At 44.3% G+C, this 17,648-nt stretch overlaps 1 protein-coding gene across 1 annotated transcript in view; it reads left to right on the top strand.

Moving 5' to 3' along the window:
- Positions 1 to 17,648, top strand: part of LOC142570573 (glucose dehydrogenase [FAD, quinone]-like) — a 126,637-nt gene that overhangs the window by 42,228 nt on the left and 66,761 nt on the right. Inside the window, exon 3 of the mRNA XM_075678945.1 lies at positions 450 to 636. Within this exon, the coding sequence (XP_075535060.1) occupies positions 450 to 636 (187 nt within the window). The remainder of the gene's footprint in view (positions 1 to 449; positions 637 to 17,648) is intronic.

Below are 17,648 nucleotides of genomic sequence, written 5' to 3'. Positions count from 1 at the left end.
TCTCCGAGCAAAGGCAATATTGCCCTAATTGCTTAAATTGAAGCCAATATTGCCAATAATCTTGCAGCTAGGTAAACAAAGTCATGCTACGGTACGCCAGCATCACAATGGCAAACACGAATTTGGTAGAATCTGGCAACTGTGTAGCCTATTTCTGAGGCAACAACGTGAACAACAACCACGAGCTGGTTGTGTGTGTGTGTGTCAAAAATATCTGTCGTCGTCCTGTCACGCTGCACTGTGTTATGAATCCCAACGAACTAGCCCGCCAACGCGCACTAGCCAGACAGCAGCATAATTGCGCCCCAGTGACAAGTAAGCGAAGCCGCGTAGTCTGTCTTAAGGTAGATCTCAAAAACAAATGCGGTCACATAAGATCTTGCTGCATTCAAACAAGAAACTGCACACCACTGCTGCGCATTTACAGTCTGCTAAAATTCTTTTTGCAGGTTAACAGATTCCCGCGTGGCAAGGTGCTCGGTGGCTCGAGTTCCATTAACCACATGATCTATGCTCGAGGAAATCGAAAAGACTTTGATAGATGGGCATCTGAATATGGCGCGGATGGCTGGTCATACGAAGATGTGCTGCCTGACTTCATCAGCATTGAAACGTCATACCTGGGCATCAACAATGGTAAGCGACAACTACACGACTTAGTATACATGGAGTACGTGGGCATTTACCTTCTTTCTCGAACAAACGCAAAAACGTACGTTGCATTGCTGCTTGTTCACCGAAAGCCAGGAAAACGGCAAAGAGGAGCGTACTCATTAGGGATGGACCGTATAGGCAACGATGTGTATTTGAACAGTACTTGAAACACAAGCAATAAATTCAGTGGCAGGCTGATCACTAAGCATTTATATCCCAAGAAGCCGGTTTGATGTAGTGCGTATTTTCAAACAGCTCGCACCGAGGCGGCTATTTGTTCTAGAGGGGAGGGCGGCGGGGGTTGATTTGAGCGTGTGTGAACTTCAGCAGCGTCTCGCCCAGGATCTGAAGCCTACTTATCGCGACAACCTTTCCGGAACAGTATGGAATATGCCTCGTTCCTTTTTGTTCATTGAATATTTTTATCGGATCCTAGAGAATTTTACCCTCGTAGAAGTTTGCTAGAACTGAAGAAAATGAGCGAAACGTGAGTTTGGGTTTACAGGCAATCTATAACACGCGTTTGTCAAAGTATAAGCGGGACAATAAAACCCGCAGCGAAAGAAAGAATCTCTTCTGCCTCCAGTGCTGCGCGTTGTCCTGTTATTCTGCTCTAAAAATTGATGTCTTCAGCTGAAAATTGCATTCGCTTCTCTCTCTTACCTCAGGCTTGAAATATGCTGTGAGGTCACCGGTCATCACACGTAAGGATCACGTTCTGCGTGTGCCGTGCTGTGTACAAAGACAAGCGCTAGCAGCAAAGAGACGTGGAAGCTTGTACAGCTCAGTTGAGTGGCGCTCCCTTTATTATTGCGACAGCAATCATATGGACACTCCAGGCGCATTTCTGCCGTCGCCGTCGTCATGACGTTCCGTATGAGATAAAGCGTGTGAGGGTGAGCCGGCGAAAGCGGTTCAATCTCGCGTCCGCGAGCGATGAACTCGGCCCGGATGCGTGCCCTCTCCTGTGGCGCGCGAGGCAGGGAGATCAGGTCGGGGAGGAGAGGCGTTCTTCTCTGGCGGCTACTAGGGTGCCCCGATATCCTCCTCGCCCGCCGCTCCCTACACAGTGGAAACAACCACGGCGTCTACTACGGAGTGGGCAAGCGAATCGCGGACGCCGTAGTAGACGCCTTTGGAAGACGCCGTGTGGACGCGTTGCCGGCGCTCGTGTGTCTTGAAAGCGATCGGCGACGTGGCCAAAGTGGGCGCCCGCGCGGGTCTCATCTTCAAAGCGATCTGCGATATTTGCGGAATGCGCGGAGTGCCGGTAGCCTCGTATGCGTTCTTCTTTGAACGTTTCGTTCGCTGTGAAGCGACAGGTACACGGAGGTCAATTGACTGGCGGCTGCGGCCGCGATTCCAAACTCCAGAATTTTCCCAGCAAATTTCCGCGCTCATCGAGGGAGATGTATTCATCTTTACCTGTACGCGCGTGACACCGCGCTGGGTAATTTAGCTAAAACACGTTGACGGGCTAGTTCGTCGACTGACGCTTACACATTCTATGATTGTTAATTTAGTTAGTATGTGAACATTTACAAGCTTATACGGACGATAAAACTATTATCCTTACTTCTTACAGCTATCTACTAATTTGGTATCGCAATCGGTGCTTCGCCTATCAAGCGGAACTGCGAACTTTTTTTTCATATTTGCTGGTCATTCTACAGGTCATTCGACTAGCCCACTGATGACCACATGATTAAGAGAAAGTACAGTGAGTCACAGTTAGCGAGCACTGCTCAGATTTTGCTAGAGATTTATGAAGCTATGTATGTACTAAATGTGCTATCACATACTTCATACTACGAGCACTAAACTATGCTCCATGCTAAATAAATAGAAATATACTGAAAAACTCTTCCGTGATACCCAGCAGGAAACAGCTTGCTTGTGCGTGCATCGCTGATGCAGAAGGTAAAAACTTTAATTGAGTTGTTGCCTCAAAAATAAGAAACTTTATTGTGAACTACCCAGTGCTGCATCCCCAAGAGAGGCAGGAAAAAGTCAACCTCCGGACACAGCGGCTAGTAAGGCTGCAGCTAAGCCCCTTAAGCACCGCCATCAAAAGCGAGGACCTTACGAATTGGCTAGCTTCTTTCTTTAAAGCGAGGACCATGCAAATCCTAGTACAGGATGCCATTGACTCAAGGACAGCAGCCGTATCCCCGGCTGCTGTGGGTGTTTCAGCTACTACATATGACATGGCAAGAACTTATAACAACACTGAGACTGCCATCCTACCCATGATGTGCCGCGTAAGTGGCTGAAGATACTCCTGCAACAACTCAGTATTCAAAAAAATGTAATCAGTGTGGAAAATAAACTGGCGTCAGATCTCTTATCGCCAAACATGTCAAACGGGTGAACACGGTCTCAAAAGCAGAACTGGAATTGCAGTTTCGGGGCAAACACATGAATGCACACAACTTGGGAAGCAGCAGCACGTTTGGAGAAATGTGAATTGGTGTACTTGCTTCAGGGTAGCGGGGTAAGAATTTCGCGCCGAAAAATTGTCATTCACTCAAGACAGGCAGATGGATTTGTTTCGTCCCCATGTGAACGAGCTAGCCGGAAGCACAAGATTGCATTAAATGCTCGACTAGTTCCCTTGCCTCAGATGCGGCTGGACGCGGTGCAGTGGCAAATAAAAACTTGAAGTACCTTGACAAAACTAACATAGTACTTTGTTAGCTGCTAGGAAACGAACCTAATTGGTTTTGTTTATTTTTTTCTTCTGCTATGTACTCCTTTCGCGTCTTGGCTATACGCACATCTGCTTTTTAAGTCCTGTTTTCGAGCTCTTTATTATTTATAGAGTCCGCACATGTGCTTCAACCTGCCTTCGCATGCTTAGAACATACTGCTGGGCTAGTTCGTTTATCATAACGAAATATGGCAGCAAACTTCAATACGAAGACGTAACACGGTGGACAAACACGAGCGCTGTGCTGCAACTATTGGTTTATTTCTGCATAAGCGTGTATAAACACGTGTTCCAATGCATGCACGAAGCACTTCAGCGAAGAGAATGACATATTTTTTAACTCATACGAGCGAGCAGCCAACACGCTGCACGAAGCATCATACCTCACAAGCCTTCACACTGCACACAAAAGACGTGGCAGAAAGCGAGTGGAACATACCATCTGACATTGCCGCTTTCAGATCCATGAAAACCTTTTTGCTGTGTCAGTTAAGGCAACCGATCGGAAACTGATGCACTTTTCCTTCCGCTTTGAAATTTCAGCTGCTTCTATAATTTCACGTGTCAGCTTTTTTCTTTCCCTCCCTACTAGAAAATCCTATTTGTTTTCCAACAGGTTTCATCCTATAGGGTTATGGAACGGGACCCCGTTTGATTCTGTTCAATCCTGACCCGTTAAATCCTGTTTAATCCTGTATAAACCTGACCCATTTATATCCTGTTTAAACCTGACCCGTTTAAATCCTGTTTAATCCTAATCCGTTTATATCCTGCTTAGTCCAGTTTAATCCTGACCAGTTTAATCCTGCTCTATCTAAGCCAGACCTGTTTGCCCCTTTTCAGACCTATCTTTTGCTACATTCATACCAGGTCCTTTCAGAATGGATTGATGTTGCTTAATATAATTTACTCTTTAAACATATTTTGTACACATGTGTATTTGCGATCAGCATTGAAAACAAGTAGGTCCGCAATATGTTTGCAACAAGAATGCCACTTTCACATGTAGGTTTGCCTGTTACATTGCTTGATACGAAGATGAACAGAACTTTCGGTATAAATTGATTAGTACTACCAACACTGATGTGATACATCATGAACGAGTTTTGCATTACCCACAAGTACGCTCTCTATGTATTACCTACAAGAAAATGCACCCTGAAGAAGACTGTACTTCATTTTCATATTTACTACAAGTATGCAAATGTAATTCCTGCAAGTTTAGTACATGTTTGATTACTTGTACTCGTCTTACTGCAGTGCTTTTTTGCTGTGATGGTTTGTTGTTCACAAATCGACAGTAAAGAGTAACTTTGGGGTGAAAATGTCTGGCATGTACTTGTAACTGAAAAAGATAAGTATACTTTAGGTAGGTATTTCTGTACACCCACTTGAGCTTTCATTAGGCCTGAAGTCCTTTGGCTTAAGCAAAAGCATGTCATAAATGTCACAAGCACTGTTTATTGGACCTTCTAATGGTATTTCGATGCACCCAGTCTGCAGAGAGAAGACCGCTGAATTGTGTTGCTTGTGTGAAAGCGAACAGGGCACCTGAAAAAGCAAAGCCAATAATTTATCTTCACCCATGCAACAGGTTAACACAGGCAGATTTCTTTATGTTCCCACAGATAAGAAAGGTTCAGCATTCCGAACATAGAAGATAATGAACAAACCTTGTTGAAAAATGTGTGGTTTCATGGAATGCTTATGTTTCAAGGGAACGTGGATTACTGTGGGAGAATAAGCTGTCATAATTAGCGGGCTATTGAAACAAGTGTTATAGGAAAAAGATAGAGACATCATTTGATTGGCAATAATTACTAGTACTCAGGCAGCAGAATAAAAGCATGAAATACCTTTAAAAACAACACCGACAGGTAGAGATAATAAATTATTCAGAAACTAATCCTTTCTGCCAGCAAAGTAAATACCGTAGTGTACTGGCTTTGACATTGCGCTGCTCAGGCAGAGGGCGTGGGATCGAATCTCGGCCACAATGGCTGCATTTCGATGGTAGGGAAATGCAAAAACCCCTATGTAAAGTCTATTGGGTGCACGTTAAAGAAGACTAGGGATCCCGCGAAGTTGAAGTTATAAAAACCGGGGTTAATTTCGAAATAAGCAAACTGACAAAAGTAGAAGGCCCTGGCCATGCGAAGACCATATAAAGCCTTTCAAGGTAGGTGCCAGCAGCCGCTAATTTTCTTGCAAAAGCAAAATATAGCAGAAGCGGTATTTTTTGGTAGATCAATTTTGCAAGGTATTGTACAATTTGGCACCCTACATGTTGGGCATCTACGGGCAACAGCAATTCTTGCACAGATCATAGCAAACACTGTTCCACATAGGTAATGACACGTCCGAAGCCTAGTGACACAAAATATTGCGAAACTGCTCGTATGACAAAAAAAGTAATCAACTGGCAATACTTCCCAAAGGCCGAGATATTGTAAGTATGCCTTCCGCTTGATTATGTGCCACTCTTTCTTCCATTGTTTTTGGTTGGCTTATTGTACAATTTGGCACCTGACATGTTGGGCATCTACGGGCAAGAACAATTCTTGCACATATTATAGCAAACGCTGTTGCACATAGGTATTGACACGTCCAAAGCCTAGTCACACAAAATATCGTGAAACTGCTCGTATGACAAAAAAAGTAATCAACTGGCTATACTGCCCAAGGGCCGAGATTTTGTAGCCATGCCTTCCGCTTGATTATGTGCCACTCTTTCTTCCACAGTTTATGGCTGGCTTATCCCGTACTGATAACGTGGATGGAGATCACTATGACCACTGACGAAGTGCGATTAGAAGTGGCATCGGAAAAGGCACTGTAACAAAACTGCTGCCCGGAACTCGTTAACAAAGAAGATGCCTATAGCATACCAAACATTTGGCGCAGCGCGAAGCGTGGCGTAGTGCACTAGTCCGCATAGAGCACAGCAAGCTGACAACTCGCAGCGCACATGGTAGCTTGCATATTGTGGTGGTTACGTGTGCCTTCTTGTGCTCATCGCACTCTTTAAGGGGTCAGAGGAACACTCCGCCAAGATTGTCAATGATATCGCAGCCGTACGTGAACAGTAGGTAAGAGTGGCGTAGAATGAAGTCAAATTTTCTACAAACTTGCTATCTTACCACTTTTTGGCAACATCACAGTTGCGCACAAAGTATGGAAACCTTTGGATGATGACTTTTTTTCCTACATTTTCGAAGTCAAGATTTCGAGATATCGGGAGCACAGCACCAGAGCATTTTGGGATAAGAAATGAAATATACATAGAGTTAACACCGAGCCAGGAAAAAAAAAATTGACTTGACTAATATTTCGAGATATCAGGGTTTGAGTTAAGAAGAGTTTAATGTATAGTACAGAGTCCTCGCTACAGCATGCCTCGTAATGATATTGTCATTTTAGCATGTAAAACTCAAGGATTGAATTTTTTTTATACAAATACTATATTTATACGATAAAGTGTTTATTGAAAATAAACTGACAGCAGCTAGATTTACCATAATTTCATACTTTCCAAAACAAGAAATTGTCAGATGTTCTGAGCAATGATCTACTAAAGTCAAGATTACTGCCACTAGTTTTCAATGGCCTATTCTGCTCTACCTTTACTTTTACCCAAAATTATAAGGGCAGTGTACATCCACGGTGCTGAAAACAGCTAAAAAGATTTATCCCATTCTTTGAAGAAGTCCATTGAATTGTTTCAAGCAACAGCACAAGTGTGCCTTGTGATCATTAGCCTATGCAAACGGGTTTCAAACTTCTTGATAATACAGGCCCCTGTACAGGTTGACTAGTCACTGTGGGTCTCCTTTCATTAGTTTTTGTCCGCAAAATCATGCAGATTAAAACATTAACCAGAGTTTGAACCTGTTAATGCATTGTTTCATAAGGATGAAATTGTGGCCACAGACCAAGCCAAGGCAAAAAACTCAGATTCCGGAGCAGAGACAGATTCCTGGAATACACCATGACAGGCAAGCTCGTGGGCCTTTTTTCTTCCTTCAGAAAGGAGCTGACTGATGGCATGTTCTACGGTGCAGGTTACTTTTGCCAGGATCGGGTGAAGCATTCTGCAGTGTTAAAGTCACGCCTTTGTACAATATGGCAGTTTCAGATTTAGTGAGCTTGCAGAAGACAAGCTGGAGATAACTTCTTGGTTTGAATGTGCTCTTTTCATTTTAATACGTATAGCTTGCTTGGGACTGTTCGTACAGGTAGTGCCTTAGCTTTGCCGCGAAGTTGATATGGAGCTGTATCACCTGAAAGACGTGAACAATGGCCTGGTCTGGTTGACGCGGTGTGAAGAATGCGACAGTTTTCAAGCCCTTGATTTTCTGTCAGAATTCTTGAACTCCTGATTTAAGTAATTTCTTCCTGGCTGGCCAAATTATCTTTAGGCCCAACACTGACACTGCCAACGTCTTCAAGCACAGACTACTCGGTAAAAAGTTTTTTGCTTTGCTAGTTTGGTTGAAGGAAAGGTGGCACATACAGGTGGCTATTCTGGTCGCCACTAACACAAACCAGTCGACCTCGCTCAGCACGTCTTACCTATAAGTTCTGTAGGTTTGACTAACATTCAGCTAGCCTAGTAACATGATCATAAGGTTGTGGTCATTGACCAAGCGACTATCATGTTACCAGTGAGATCAATTTTCTAAATCTTTCACTGACTCCCACAAAACTATGGATAAGACGTGAGCAAGATGGGCCAGTTCGTTTCACTAATATCTAGAATAGCTACCTGTAAGCGCCACCTACCCTTCAACAACAGCAGTGGTCAGCATTCATCAGTGGCTGAAGAATGCACTTTCTACCAATTGGTAGACTGTGCATTTTCGCAAAGCACTAACTACAACAAATCAGTGTTCAGGAGTTCCCGAATGCACAATTCTATGCCATTTTCACGCCGACTCTGGGGAAGCACCTCTGCAGAGTTGCAAGAAAATAAGCTAGACGCCCCAAGAGAAATGAGCCCACTCAAACCATGGAAATTATGTTTAGCTTGTCTTCCTACAACTACTCTAAACCTAGGACTGCTGTTTTTCACAAGGAAACAAACATCAACACTGGTGCCTCGCCCAACTCAAGTCATCTGTGCCGTAGAAGATACCGTCACGCAGCCCACAGATGAGGCCCACACCAGTGCTGTTAATGTGCTGTACAAATTGCAGAAACACAGCCTACAAGCTTGTCTGCCTTAGTGTGAACAAGGAAGCTGCATGGGTTCCAAAACCCATCACACCAGTGAACAAAAACCAACGAATCATGTTTCTTTCCTGCTGAGAACAGTTGCATCATGCTGGATTTTCCTACAAATCTTTCCAAGCACAGATAACGCTTCGTTTGTTGTGTAGGCATGTAAATAATGAAAAGGCCTGCATCACTATCTGCGAAAAAAAGCATGCAACAAAGCGCATACACTACACAGGTGCAGTGTCTATCACATATCATTTCGTGCAGTATATGCTACATCGGCTAAACCAGCCAATGTATAAATGACTGGCAGCATGACCAAGCAAACTTGATGCGTGGGTAAGTAAGCAGTGGTAGTGCACTGGTCCCGGTGCACATGTGTATCGTTTGTAGTGTCGACAGAGTAACAGCCTGGACCAGTTCTCAGCAAACGAAGACACCCCAGTATTTATTCGTGCTCGTTTTATACCCAGTACAGTAAAGGGCACACAAGTGGCAAGCATGCGCCGAAGATGCTACACGCAGGCACGTATCATGTCGGCTTATCTACCTGATACATCTTCCTTTCTTGGAAGGAAAACAATTTTAACGAACAAATGCGCTCAGAAGAATACACAGCACCATCACCGATTAAAGTTTGCGTACGCAGTTCAGAAGGTTTAGAGCTCACGGAACTTGCACGAAATTGTCATATCTCAACCGCTGTGGTTTTCATTCGCGCTGGGATCTTCTTGGTTCTCGTGTCGGTGGCGTAATGGCGGGAGCACTTTCGTTGTTTGGTTGGACATAGCAAGGGGACCCGATCTCGTGGCTGTCGTCTGGTATGTCGTCATCACTAGGCGCAATGCTGAAAGGCTCAGCCGTAGCCATGAGATGTTGTCGGTTGCGTCGCAAAACAATGCAGTCTTCGGTGACGACCTGGTACGACCTTGGTTGGGCAGTTGCATTAAGAATGTTTGCTTTCGGCGACCACGAGTGTCCTCGTACTCTGACGACCTGGCCTTTTTGTAGCGGTGCCAGACTGCGTCTTGGGGTTCGGTACTGTTCATGTTTCTTTACCGACTGTCTGTGAGCTTCGTTGAAGTCTGGGAGAGTTGTGCGAAGTCGTCTGCCCTGAAGCAACTCTCCAGGTGACTGACCGTCTTCTAGCGGACTGCTCCTGTAAGCGAGTAATCCAAGCCACAGATCATCGTGCATCTCCGACGTCTTCTTTAAAATTCGCTTTACTATTTGAACGGCTTTTTCTGCGAGGCCATTCGAGAGAGGAAACCGCGGGCTGGACGTAATGTGTTTAAAATCGTACTTCTTGGCAAACAGTGAAAACTCATGACTCGCAAACTGCGGACCATTGTCTGTGCACACTTCAATAGGTATTCCATACCGTGCAAACACTGCGCTGAGCTTTTTCACAACTGTGGCCGTCGTTGTATCACTTAGAAGTTCCACCTCCGGAAAGTTGGATAACGCGTCAAAAACACACAGGTAAGATTTTCCGGCCCACTGAAAAATATCAACACCTACTCGGTACCATGCACGTTCAGGCACTGGGCGGTCCATGAGCGGTTCACTTTGCTGCCGATATGCATACTTCTGACAGACTGCACACCTCTTGATGTGTGCTTCAATGTCAGCATTGAGACCAGGCCAAAACAGCAGCTTACGTGCTCGTGATTTGCATTTGTTTATTCCCAAGTGGCCTTCGTGAATTCTTCGAAGTAGCTCAGGGCGCATGCTTGACGGTATCACCACCTTGCATCCCTTAAGCAACACACCACTCAAGACATCCAATTCACTTTCGAAGGATTTTAGTGTCCCCGGGACTGGACGACTGCTTTCCAAGCAATGAATGACTTGACTCAAGTAGTCGTCCTTGCTAGTTTCTTCTGCCAAGCGCTTAAAAGTTTCTTCGCTGACAAGTGATGACAAAACACTTACCGCGTGAACTTCCACGTCATCATCGATGTTTGCTTCTGGGTTTTCGATGGACGCCCGAGACAGCATGCCAGCGACCACCAAGCGTTTTCCTGGAACAAATTGGAGTTTGTAGTGGTATCTAAGAAAACGAAGAAAAAATCGCTGCAGTCTGGGCGGCATTTCTCCAATCGGCTTCTCCGAGATAGCTATTAAGGGTCGATGGTCTGTCTCGAGGACAACGTTACGTCCGTACGCAAAATGGTGAAACTTTTCGCACCCGAAGACAACAGCCATAGCCTCTTTTTCTATCTGGGAATATCTACGTTGCGCTTCGGTTAAGACTCGTGAGGCATAAGCGATGGGCTTCCAAGAACCCTCATGAAGCTGCCAGAGAGCCGAGCCTATTCCATTTTGCGAAGGATCGGATCTTAGCTTCGTAATCCGTTTAGGATTGAAAATCGCCAGCACAGGATCTTTGCTCAGACTGTCACAAATCATTTTCCATTCTTTCGCGTGGTTTTGCGTCCGCTCAAACATACGGTCTTTCTTTATCAAGTCGCGAAGCATTTGCTTTTGGTCCATAATTGACGGCAGAAACTTCGATAAATAGTTTATGACACCGAGCATGCGCTGCACTGCTTGCTAGTCAGTCGGCGGTGGCATACTTAACAGAGAACTGACCAGGGTAGGATTTGGGCGTATGCCGTCTGCCGCAATAACGTCGCCAAGAAAAAAAATCTTGCGCACGCCAATGCTGCACTTGTCTGCATTAAACGTTAGACCAGCTTTCTGTGCTGCTTCTAGTACCGCTCGTAACCTCTGATCGTGCTCTTTTCTTGTCGCACCCCACACGATGACGTCATCAACGTATACTCGCACTCCTGGCAGTGTCTCGAATATTTCGCTAAGAGCCTTTTGAAAGACTTCTGGGGCGGACGCTATACCGAATGGCAGCCTCAGAAAGCGGTAACGACCGAAGGGAGTCGCCAACGTACAAATTGTTGACGTTTCATCATGCAGCGGTATCTGGTGAAACCCCGAGTTGGCGTCAAGGCGCGAAAAAAAAAAACGTGCTCCAGCTAGATCCGATTCAATATCTTCTCGACGCGGCATATCATAGTGCTCGCTCTTGAGGTTGTCATTAATTTTCCTCGGGTCCATGCGTAACCGTAGTTTTCCGTCCTTTTTTCTGACAATAACTAGAGGACTCACCCAGTCCGTCGGCTGGTCTTGCTTGGCTATAATGCCGGCTTTGACCATGCGGGCAAGTTCTTCGCGCAGAGGCTCTTTCAAGGAAAGGGGCACACGGCGGGCTGTCTGGACGACTGGCACCGCATCTTCTCGAAGAACCATGCGGTATGGTCGCTTGATACATCCAGTCCCAGAAAAAAGTTGTTGAAACTCTTGGACAACTGCCTCGCTGTTGCTTATTCCGATGTCGTTTACGGTGCGCGAGAAAACTCCAAGCAGTTCGCTGGCTCGCAGTCCAAGTATGGCATGACGGTTCTTCTTCACGATGAAGAAATTAATCTTTGCCCTCTTGCTTCCGACGGCCACCGTGGTAGTCATGACTCCGAGATGCTTGATGACTCCTCCGTTGTAAGATCGTAGGATACAGTAGCTTCTAGCCAAGGGTACCCTCGGCTGCAGTTTTTTGTAGGCAGAGAATGGCACGAGGTTGGCCTGCGATCCTGTGTCAACTTTGAAGTCTATTGTCGTGTCCGCAACTTGCGCTCTGGCCACCCAGTCACGGTCACATGATCTTCCAACGCTGTTGACAGATACATCAAGGATGTCAAATTCCTCTTCGCTATCTTCGGTGCTCCTCACTTCCCTAACTTGTCTATTCACCTTGCAACGGACAGCAAAATGATTCTGCCCTTGGCATTTTCTGCACACTTTGCCAAATGCAGGGCAGCTTCGCGGACCGTGCGTACGTCCACACCTGCGGCACTTGGAACATTGCAGGTCGTACATCGCACTGCTGCTGCTTCGTATGCTCCCGTAGTTTGACAGAGTCAAGCTGTCTCTGTTCTCGAGACCAGATTTCGTTTTGCGCGGCAGTCATTTCCGCAGCCTTGCAGACTTCTTCCGCTTTAGCTAAGGTCAACTTCTTAACCTGCAGCAACTTTTGCCTTACATTGTCATCATTTGTACCAAAAACTATTTGGTCACGTATGAACGACTCTACCATGGTGCCAAAGTTGCATGAACGAGACATCTTCCTGAGCTCTCTGACAAACTGTTCAACCGTCTCACCTTGAGCTTGGACGCGTTGCCTAAAGAGGTGGCACTCGTGCACTTCATTCAGCTGTTCTGCGCAGTAGGTGTCGAACTTGGCTATGACAGTTGCGTAACTTTCCCGCCTCTCATCGTCCCCAAAGGTGAAGGTGTTGTAAATTTCCAGTGCGTCGTCACCTGCCACGGTTAGCAGTAAAGCAATCTTTGAGGCATCCGGTCGAGGCTTCTTGTCGGGCTCGGAGGCAACCAAGTAAAGTTCAAACTTTTGTTTGAAAAGCTTCCATTGCTTACTGATTTCGCCGGTGAAATGTAGCGGCTCTGGTGGCTTCACAAGTTCCATGCTGCTTTACCGTGCGCGAGCACTATGGGCGTGACTTCTGACACCATGTATCGTTTGTAGTGTCGACAGAGTAACAGCCTGGACCAATTCTCAGCAAACGAAGACACCCCAGCATTTATTCGTGCTCGTTTTATACCCAGTACAGGAAAGGGCACACAAGTGGCGAGCATGCGCCGAAGATGCTACACGCAGGCACGTATCATTTCGGCTTATCTACCTGATACAACATGCACCTCTGCTTTAAACCTGCTTGATTGCGGCAAACTACAATGACAAAAGTGCTGGAGAGATATCTTAGGCTTTTCTTATATGTATGACGTAGAACCTAGCACTAGCTCCCCATGCAGAGAATTACTAGACAATGAGACTGCTTATTATCATTGTAAAACAAGTGTCACGCTAGCTATGCGATGTGTCCTTTTCGTTTCTGTGCGAGCAGCATGTATTCAGATCTATTCTCACCCTTTCACCCTTCGCACAATATCACTGTGCGAGTAATAAAATTGATCTGTTAGTAGCACTCTGTCCTGTTGCCTCCTTTGCTTCCTTGTGAATTGTGTGCTAAATAAGGTTTTTTTGTAGAAGAGTGCTAGTTTAACGCATAAACTTGCATGGCAGTTTGAAATAAAGGACTGTTAACATTCTCTAAAAATATGTACATGCAGAACAGTGTCAAAAGAGCACCTTAAAGAAAGAACATGAGTGTATCTATCATAAAGGCCAACCCTTGTTTTTTTTTCCTTAAGATGTTTTTCAATACCGATATTGAGGTACAAGCTCACCATATTATATCACTTTGTCAATGAAGCCAGGCACAGTGGCGCCCAACTGTTTCGGGACCAACTTGGATGTGGAGATCGTCGCAGATCAGCAACATAGCATGGTCCACTTACACTTCTTCTCCAGGCCAAGCCATACCTATAGCAGCTGTAAAACAAGTGAGCTTAGTGTCACAAGCGAAACGATATAAAAAGTGACACTGAACAAAGCAACTTTCGTTATGCATAAATATGATCGAAGTGCAGACATTAAGCCCATAACTAACTTCACTTTGAACAACAAAGCATCCTAGTTAAGAAAGATTATATGTATGAGCTATCTATGTGAGAAAGATTAATCGAACGTCCTCTTTTTGCCATGCTCCTCCCCTTATGCATGGATGTCTCCCTGGCTGAGTAAGCTGGGCTGATCCCAGGTATAGTGTAATTAAAGGTTGTCACTTGGTGGGCCAATCTCGATACCACTGCATGACTTGTCACAATAATTTTAATGTGTACTCTAATGCTGGCCATCCTGCAGGCACTGAAACATTATAGCACCCATAAGGCTAATGGTATTACCTGATAAGGCTAACTAATAAGTGTCCCCAGAAGAATAACTCAGCGTGTGCACCAGGGGGCCATTTGTAACCTTCGATAATCGTACTTCTATCGCTTCAACCTAATTATCAGCGTAGTACAAGCTTAATGCACCAGGGTACCATAAAGAATACCACAATAGCTTGGTATCCAATTCAGCCTTTAAAACAAACAGTGGCAAGTTCCGTACCATGTTTTGAACAAGCGAAATTATTCTGGAATTGCACAAGTCTTTTCCACGCATACAAAAATCACCAGAGCTATGAATTGCATATGAGCATCATGTAGACAGATAACACCAACCACAACAGTTCAAGCTTGGCAAAATTGGGAAGAGTTCATTTTGACGGTGCTCCCAATGAAAGTGAAAGAGCGCTGTGCTGTTTCAATCTCTGTCTGATAGTTATTTCCTCAATGTATGTGCACTGTAAACACCACATCTACCTGTCCCTTATATCTTTAGTGTGTATGTACTGTGAATAGAACTGAAAGGAACATAAGGACCAGATAATGCTACGTTGGATAGAATGAGCAAGAAACATACCTTCTGATGCAGTAAATCTTGATGAAACAGTTTTCTACGAATATCATATACCTGCCACTGCACTGAAGAAGGCTTATTCGATTTGCTGTGCAAAGCAAGTTTGTTTTACAGAAGATTGCATTTGTTCAATTACTTCGACAAACGGGTGGTTATGGAGTATTGTGGAAAGGTGGCATCATTGAAAACCACCTTAAATTTTGTGTAAAGAATAATCATACGGTCAACAATGGTGAACTGGTCTTTCCATGACTGTTGAGGTAAAACAAGTGCTGAAATATTACCAACGCACTCAACATGTTTTGGAGAAGACAGCATATCAGAATAAAAAATGTTAAAAAACAAATATTTAGAGTTATATACAGTGAACTCTCACTTGAGTGAACTTGAAGCGACCGAAGGAAATAGTTCACTTAACTAAAAGTTCACTAGACCAACATAAGACATGGCATACTGAGTCAAAAGTTTGAAGTGCAATTCGTGGAGCAAATGACATGGCATCCATAGTGTTAGAAATGTGTGAATTGGAATTTGTACATATCAACAAGTACAAGGTTCATAACAGTTAATAATGCTGCCTTTCTCAGTTAGAAAAGAAATCTGTAATCTTCTTCTTCACTTGTACTTTTAAAGCACAGAAAGTAACAAAACTGTCCAAAGAGGCAGTGTTTTTGTACACTTCTGGCACAGCTTGCTGCTGAGACACAAAGTCTCTCAACTTTCCAATGTACCCTACAACCTCAGCTAGAGTTATAAGGCTTGAAACTGGCTCGGCGTTGTTACTTTGTTCATGGCCACCGAGATTACATGCTTGCTCGTTTTTGTGCGGGCGATCTCGGAGGCCATGCCTCGTTGCCGTTCGTTTTCTGCGCCGCCGCTTTGGCCCAGGGGCGCTGTAGCGCCAGCGACGTTACATTGCTGATCGTAAAAATAGCGTAAAAATAAGCCTTGGTCCTCTGAGCGGGTTCGTTAAACTGAAATACTGACTGTTCCGAAATTCGTTTAAGTGAAACATTTTTGCATAGGATCTATAAGAAAACTGGCGAGGATTTTTGAAAAGTTCCTTATTCTGAAATATTCGATAAACCGACGTTCGTACAACTGAGAGTTTACTGTAGTGCTTTTCTGCTGTAACGGTTTGTCACTCCAGTATGACTGAGCTTACTGCTAAGAATAATAGATCCTCTTTATGGATATTCAGGGAATGATTACAATGAGGAGCCAGTGATGTGACATCTCTGAGCGCCCGAGGCCAGTGCTGGTGATTATATATCACAAACTGCTGACATGCAACTGAACTTTCGGGCAGTGTCATCTCATGCCACATGATTCATACAAAATTGTAAAGGGCAGTGCAGAAAACAATTATTTGAGCTGCATTAGTAAATTACTCTACCACAATACCCAAAAACTATAATTACCAAGGGAGGATGCTTCATGTGCCAAAAAAGACAGAATGAAAGATGGATGCTGAAACCACAATAATGTTCCCGCACCAGCTCACCGTGACACCTTTAATTTTGCACAGCCAGCTAGGGGTCTAATTAGCTTGACTTTGGCAAATATTAATAACATTGCATTATAAGTGAGCCAGAAACTGAACTGAGCAAGTTTTAAGCAAGTGAACTGAACCGGAACAGCCAAAATGCAAGAAAATACTCTGGAATACATGATGTGCCCCTAGCATGCCGGCAGACAAATCCTGGCACAAAATTTGAAAAATTAAATTTTTACCTTCATTTTCTATCTTTATAATTAAACTCTTATTACAAGATTTAGTGCAGAAAGCGTCCTCCGAGAATACTTAAACTGTCTAAAATGATTTAGTGTTTCTCTTTACCATTCGTTCTAAGCGAAATTTGTAAGCTTGTTTACCGAGTCATGTGACCCTAGTCATCCTATACGCATTCAAACCGTGCCCTTATTCTTGGCCTTTATTAAAGAACCTTGGTATTCCATGCAACATAAAACTGAATAACAGGAATCACTGTAAAGGGACGAACAAATGGGATGCTCCGCGTGTGACGCAACAGCAGAGTTTTAAAGAGTCTGACAACGGATTTCTAAGGAGCCGGGTCATTTGTGGCACAATTAAATACTCATTCTCGGAAGTATTTATACTTGCAGCGGTTCGAATATCACGTCGAAATTTCGTAAGCAGAATTTTTTTTATCATGATTGACCCTCCCAAAAATAGGAGCCCCTATACCAGCAACACAGAAGTGAGACCAATGCTTATAGCCTACTTCACTAATTGTGCAAGCAGAATGATGGGTGACTTTCGCAGGAATGAGTTCAACTTTAATTAACCATTTGCAAAAACTACTTCGGAAAATAAAATGCTACCATAATACGCTGCTGCATCTGTGGTGCCCTATTTCGGCTATGTATGCAAGTTCTCGAGGATAAATTCTTCTTGGATAAGTTGGTGCCTATTTAACATGTTGCTTTCTAGCGCTAAAAACTCGAAAAAAAGAAGACAGTGAGAGGCGAAAGTAAAGGAAAGACGAGCGCTACACTTACTACCGTTTATTCCAAAAAACAGAGCATCCCGTATATACACAAAAATGCACATGCGCAATCGCATAAAACAAGCAAAGGACGTCAGTCAGCGGAAGGCATTGTTGTCAGTTTTTATATGCTTAGCAATCTGAATTCCGAATCATAAAGCTT

Source organism: Dermacentor variabilis, chromosome 2, assembly GCF_050947875.1.
Source record: "Dermacentor variabilis isolate Ectoservices chromosome 2, ASM5094787v1, whole genome shotgun sequence".
Lineage (NCBI taxonomy): Eukaryota > Metazoa > Arthropoda > Arachnida > Ixodida > Ixodidae > Dermacentor > Dermacentor variabilis.
This window is presented reverse-complemented; position numbering and strand designations above follow the sequence as displayed.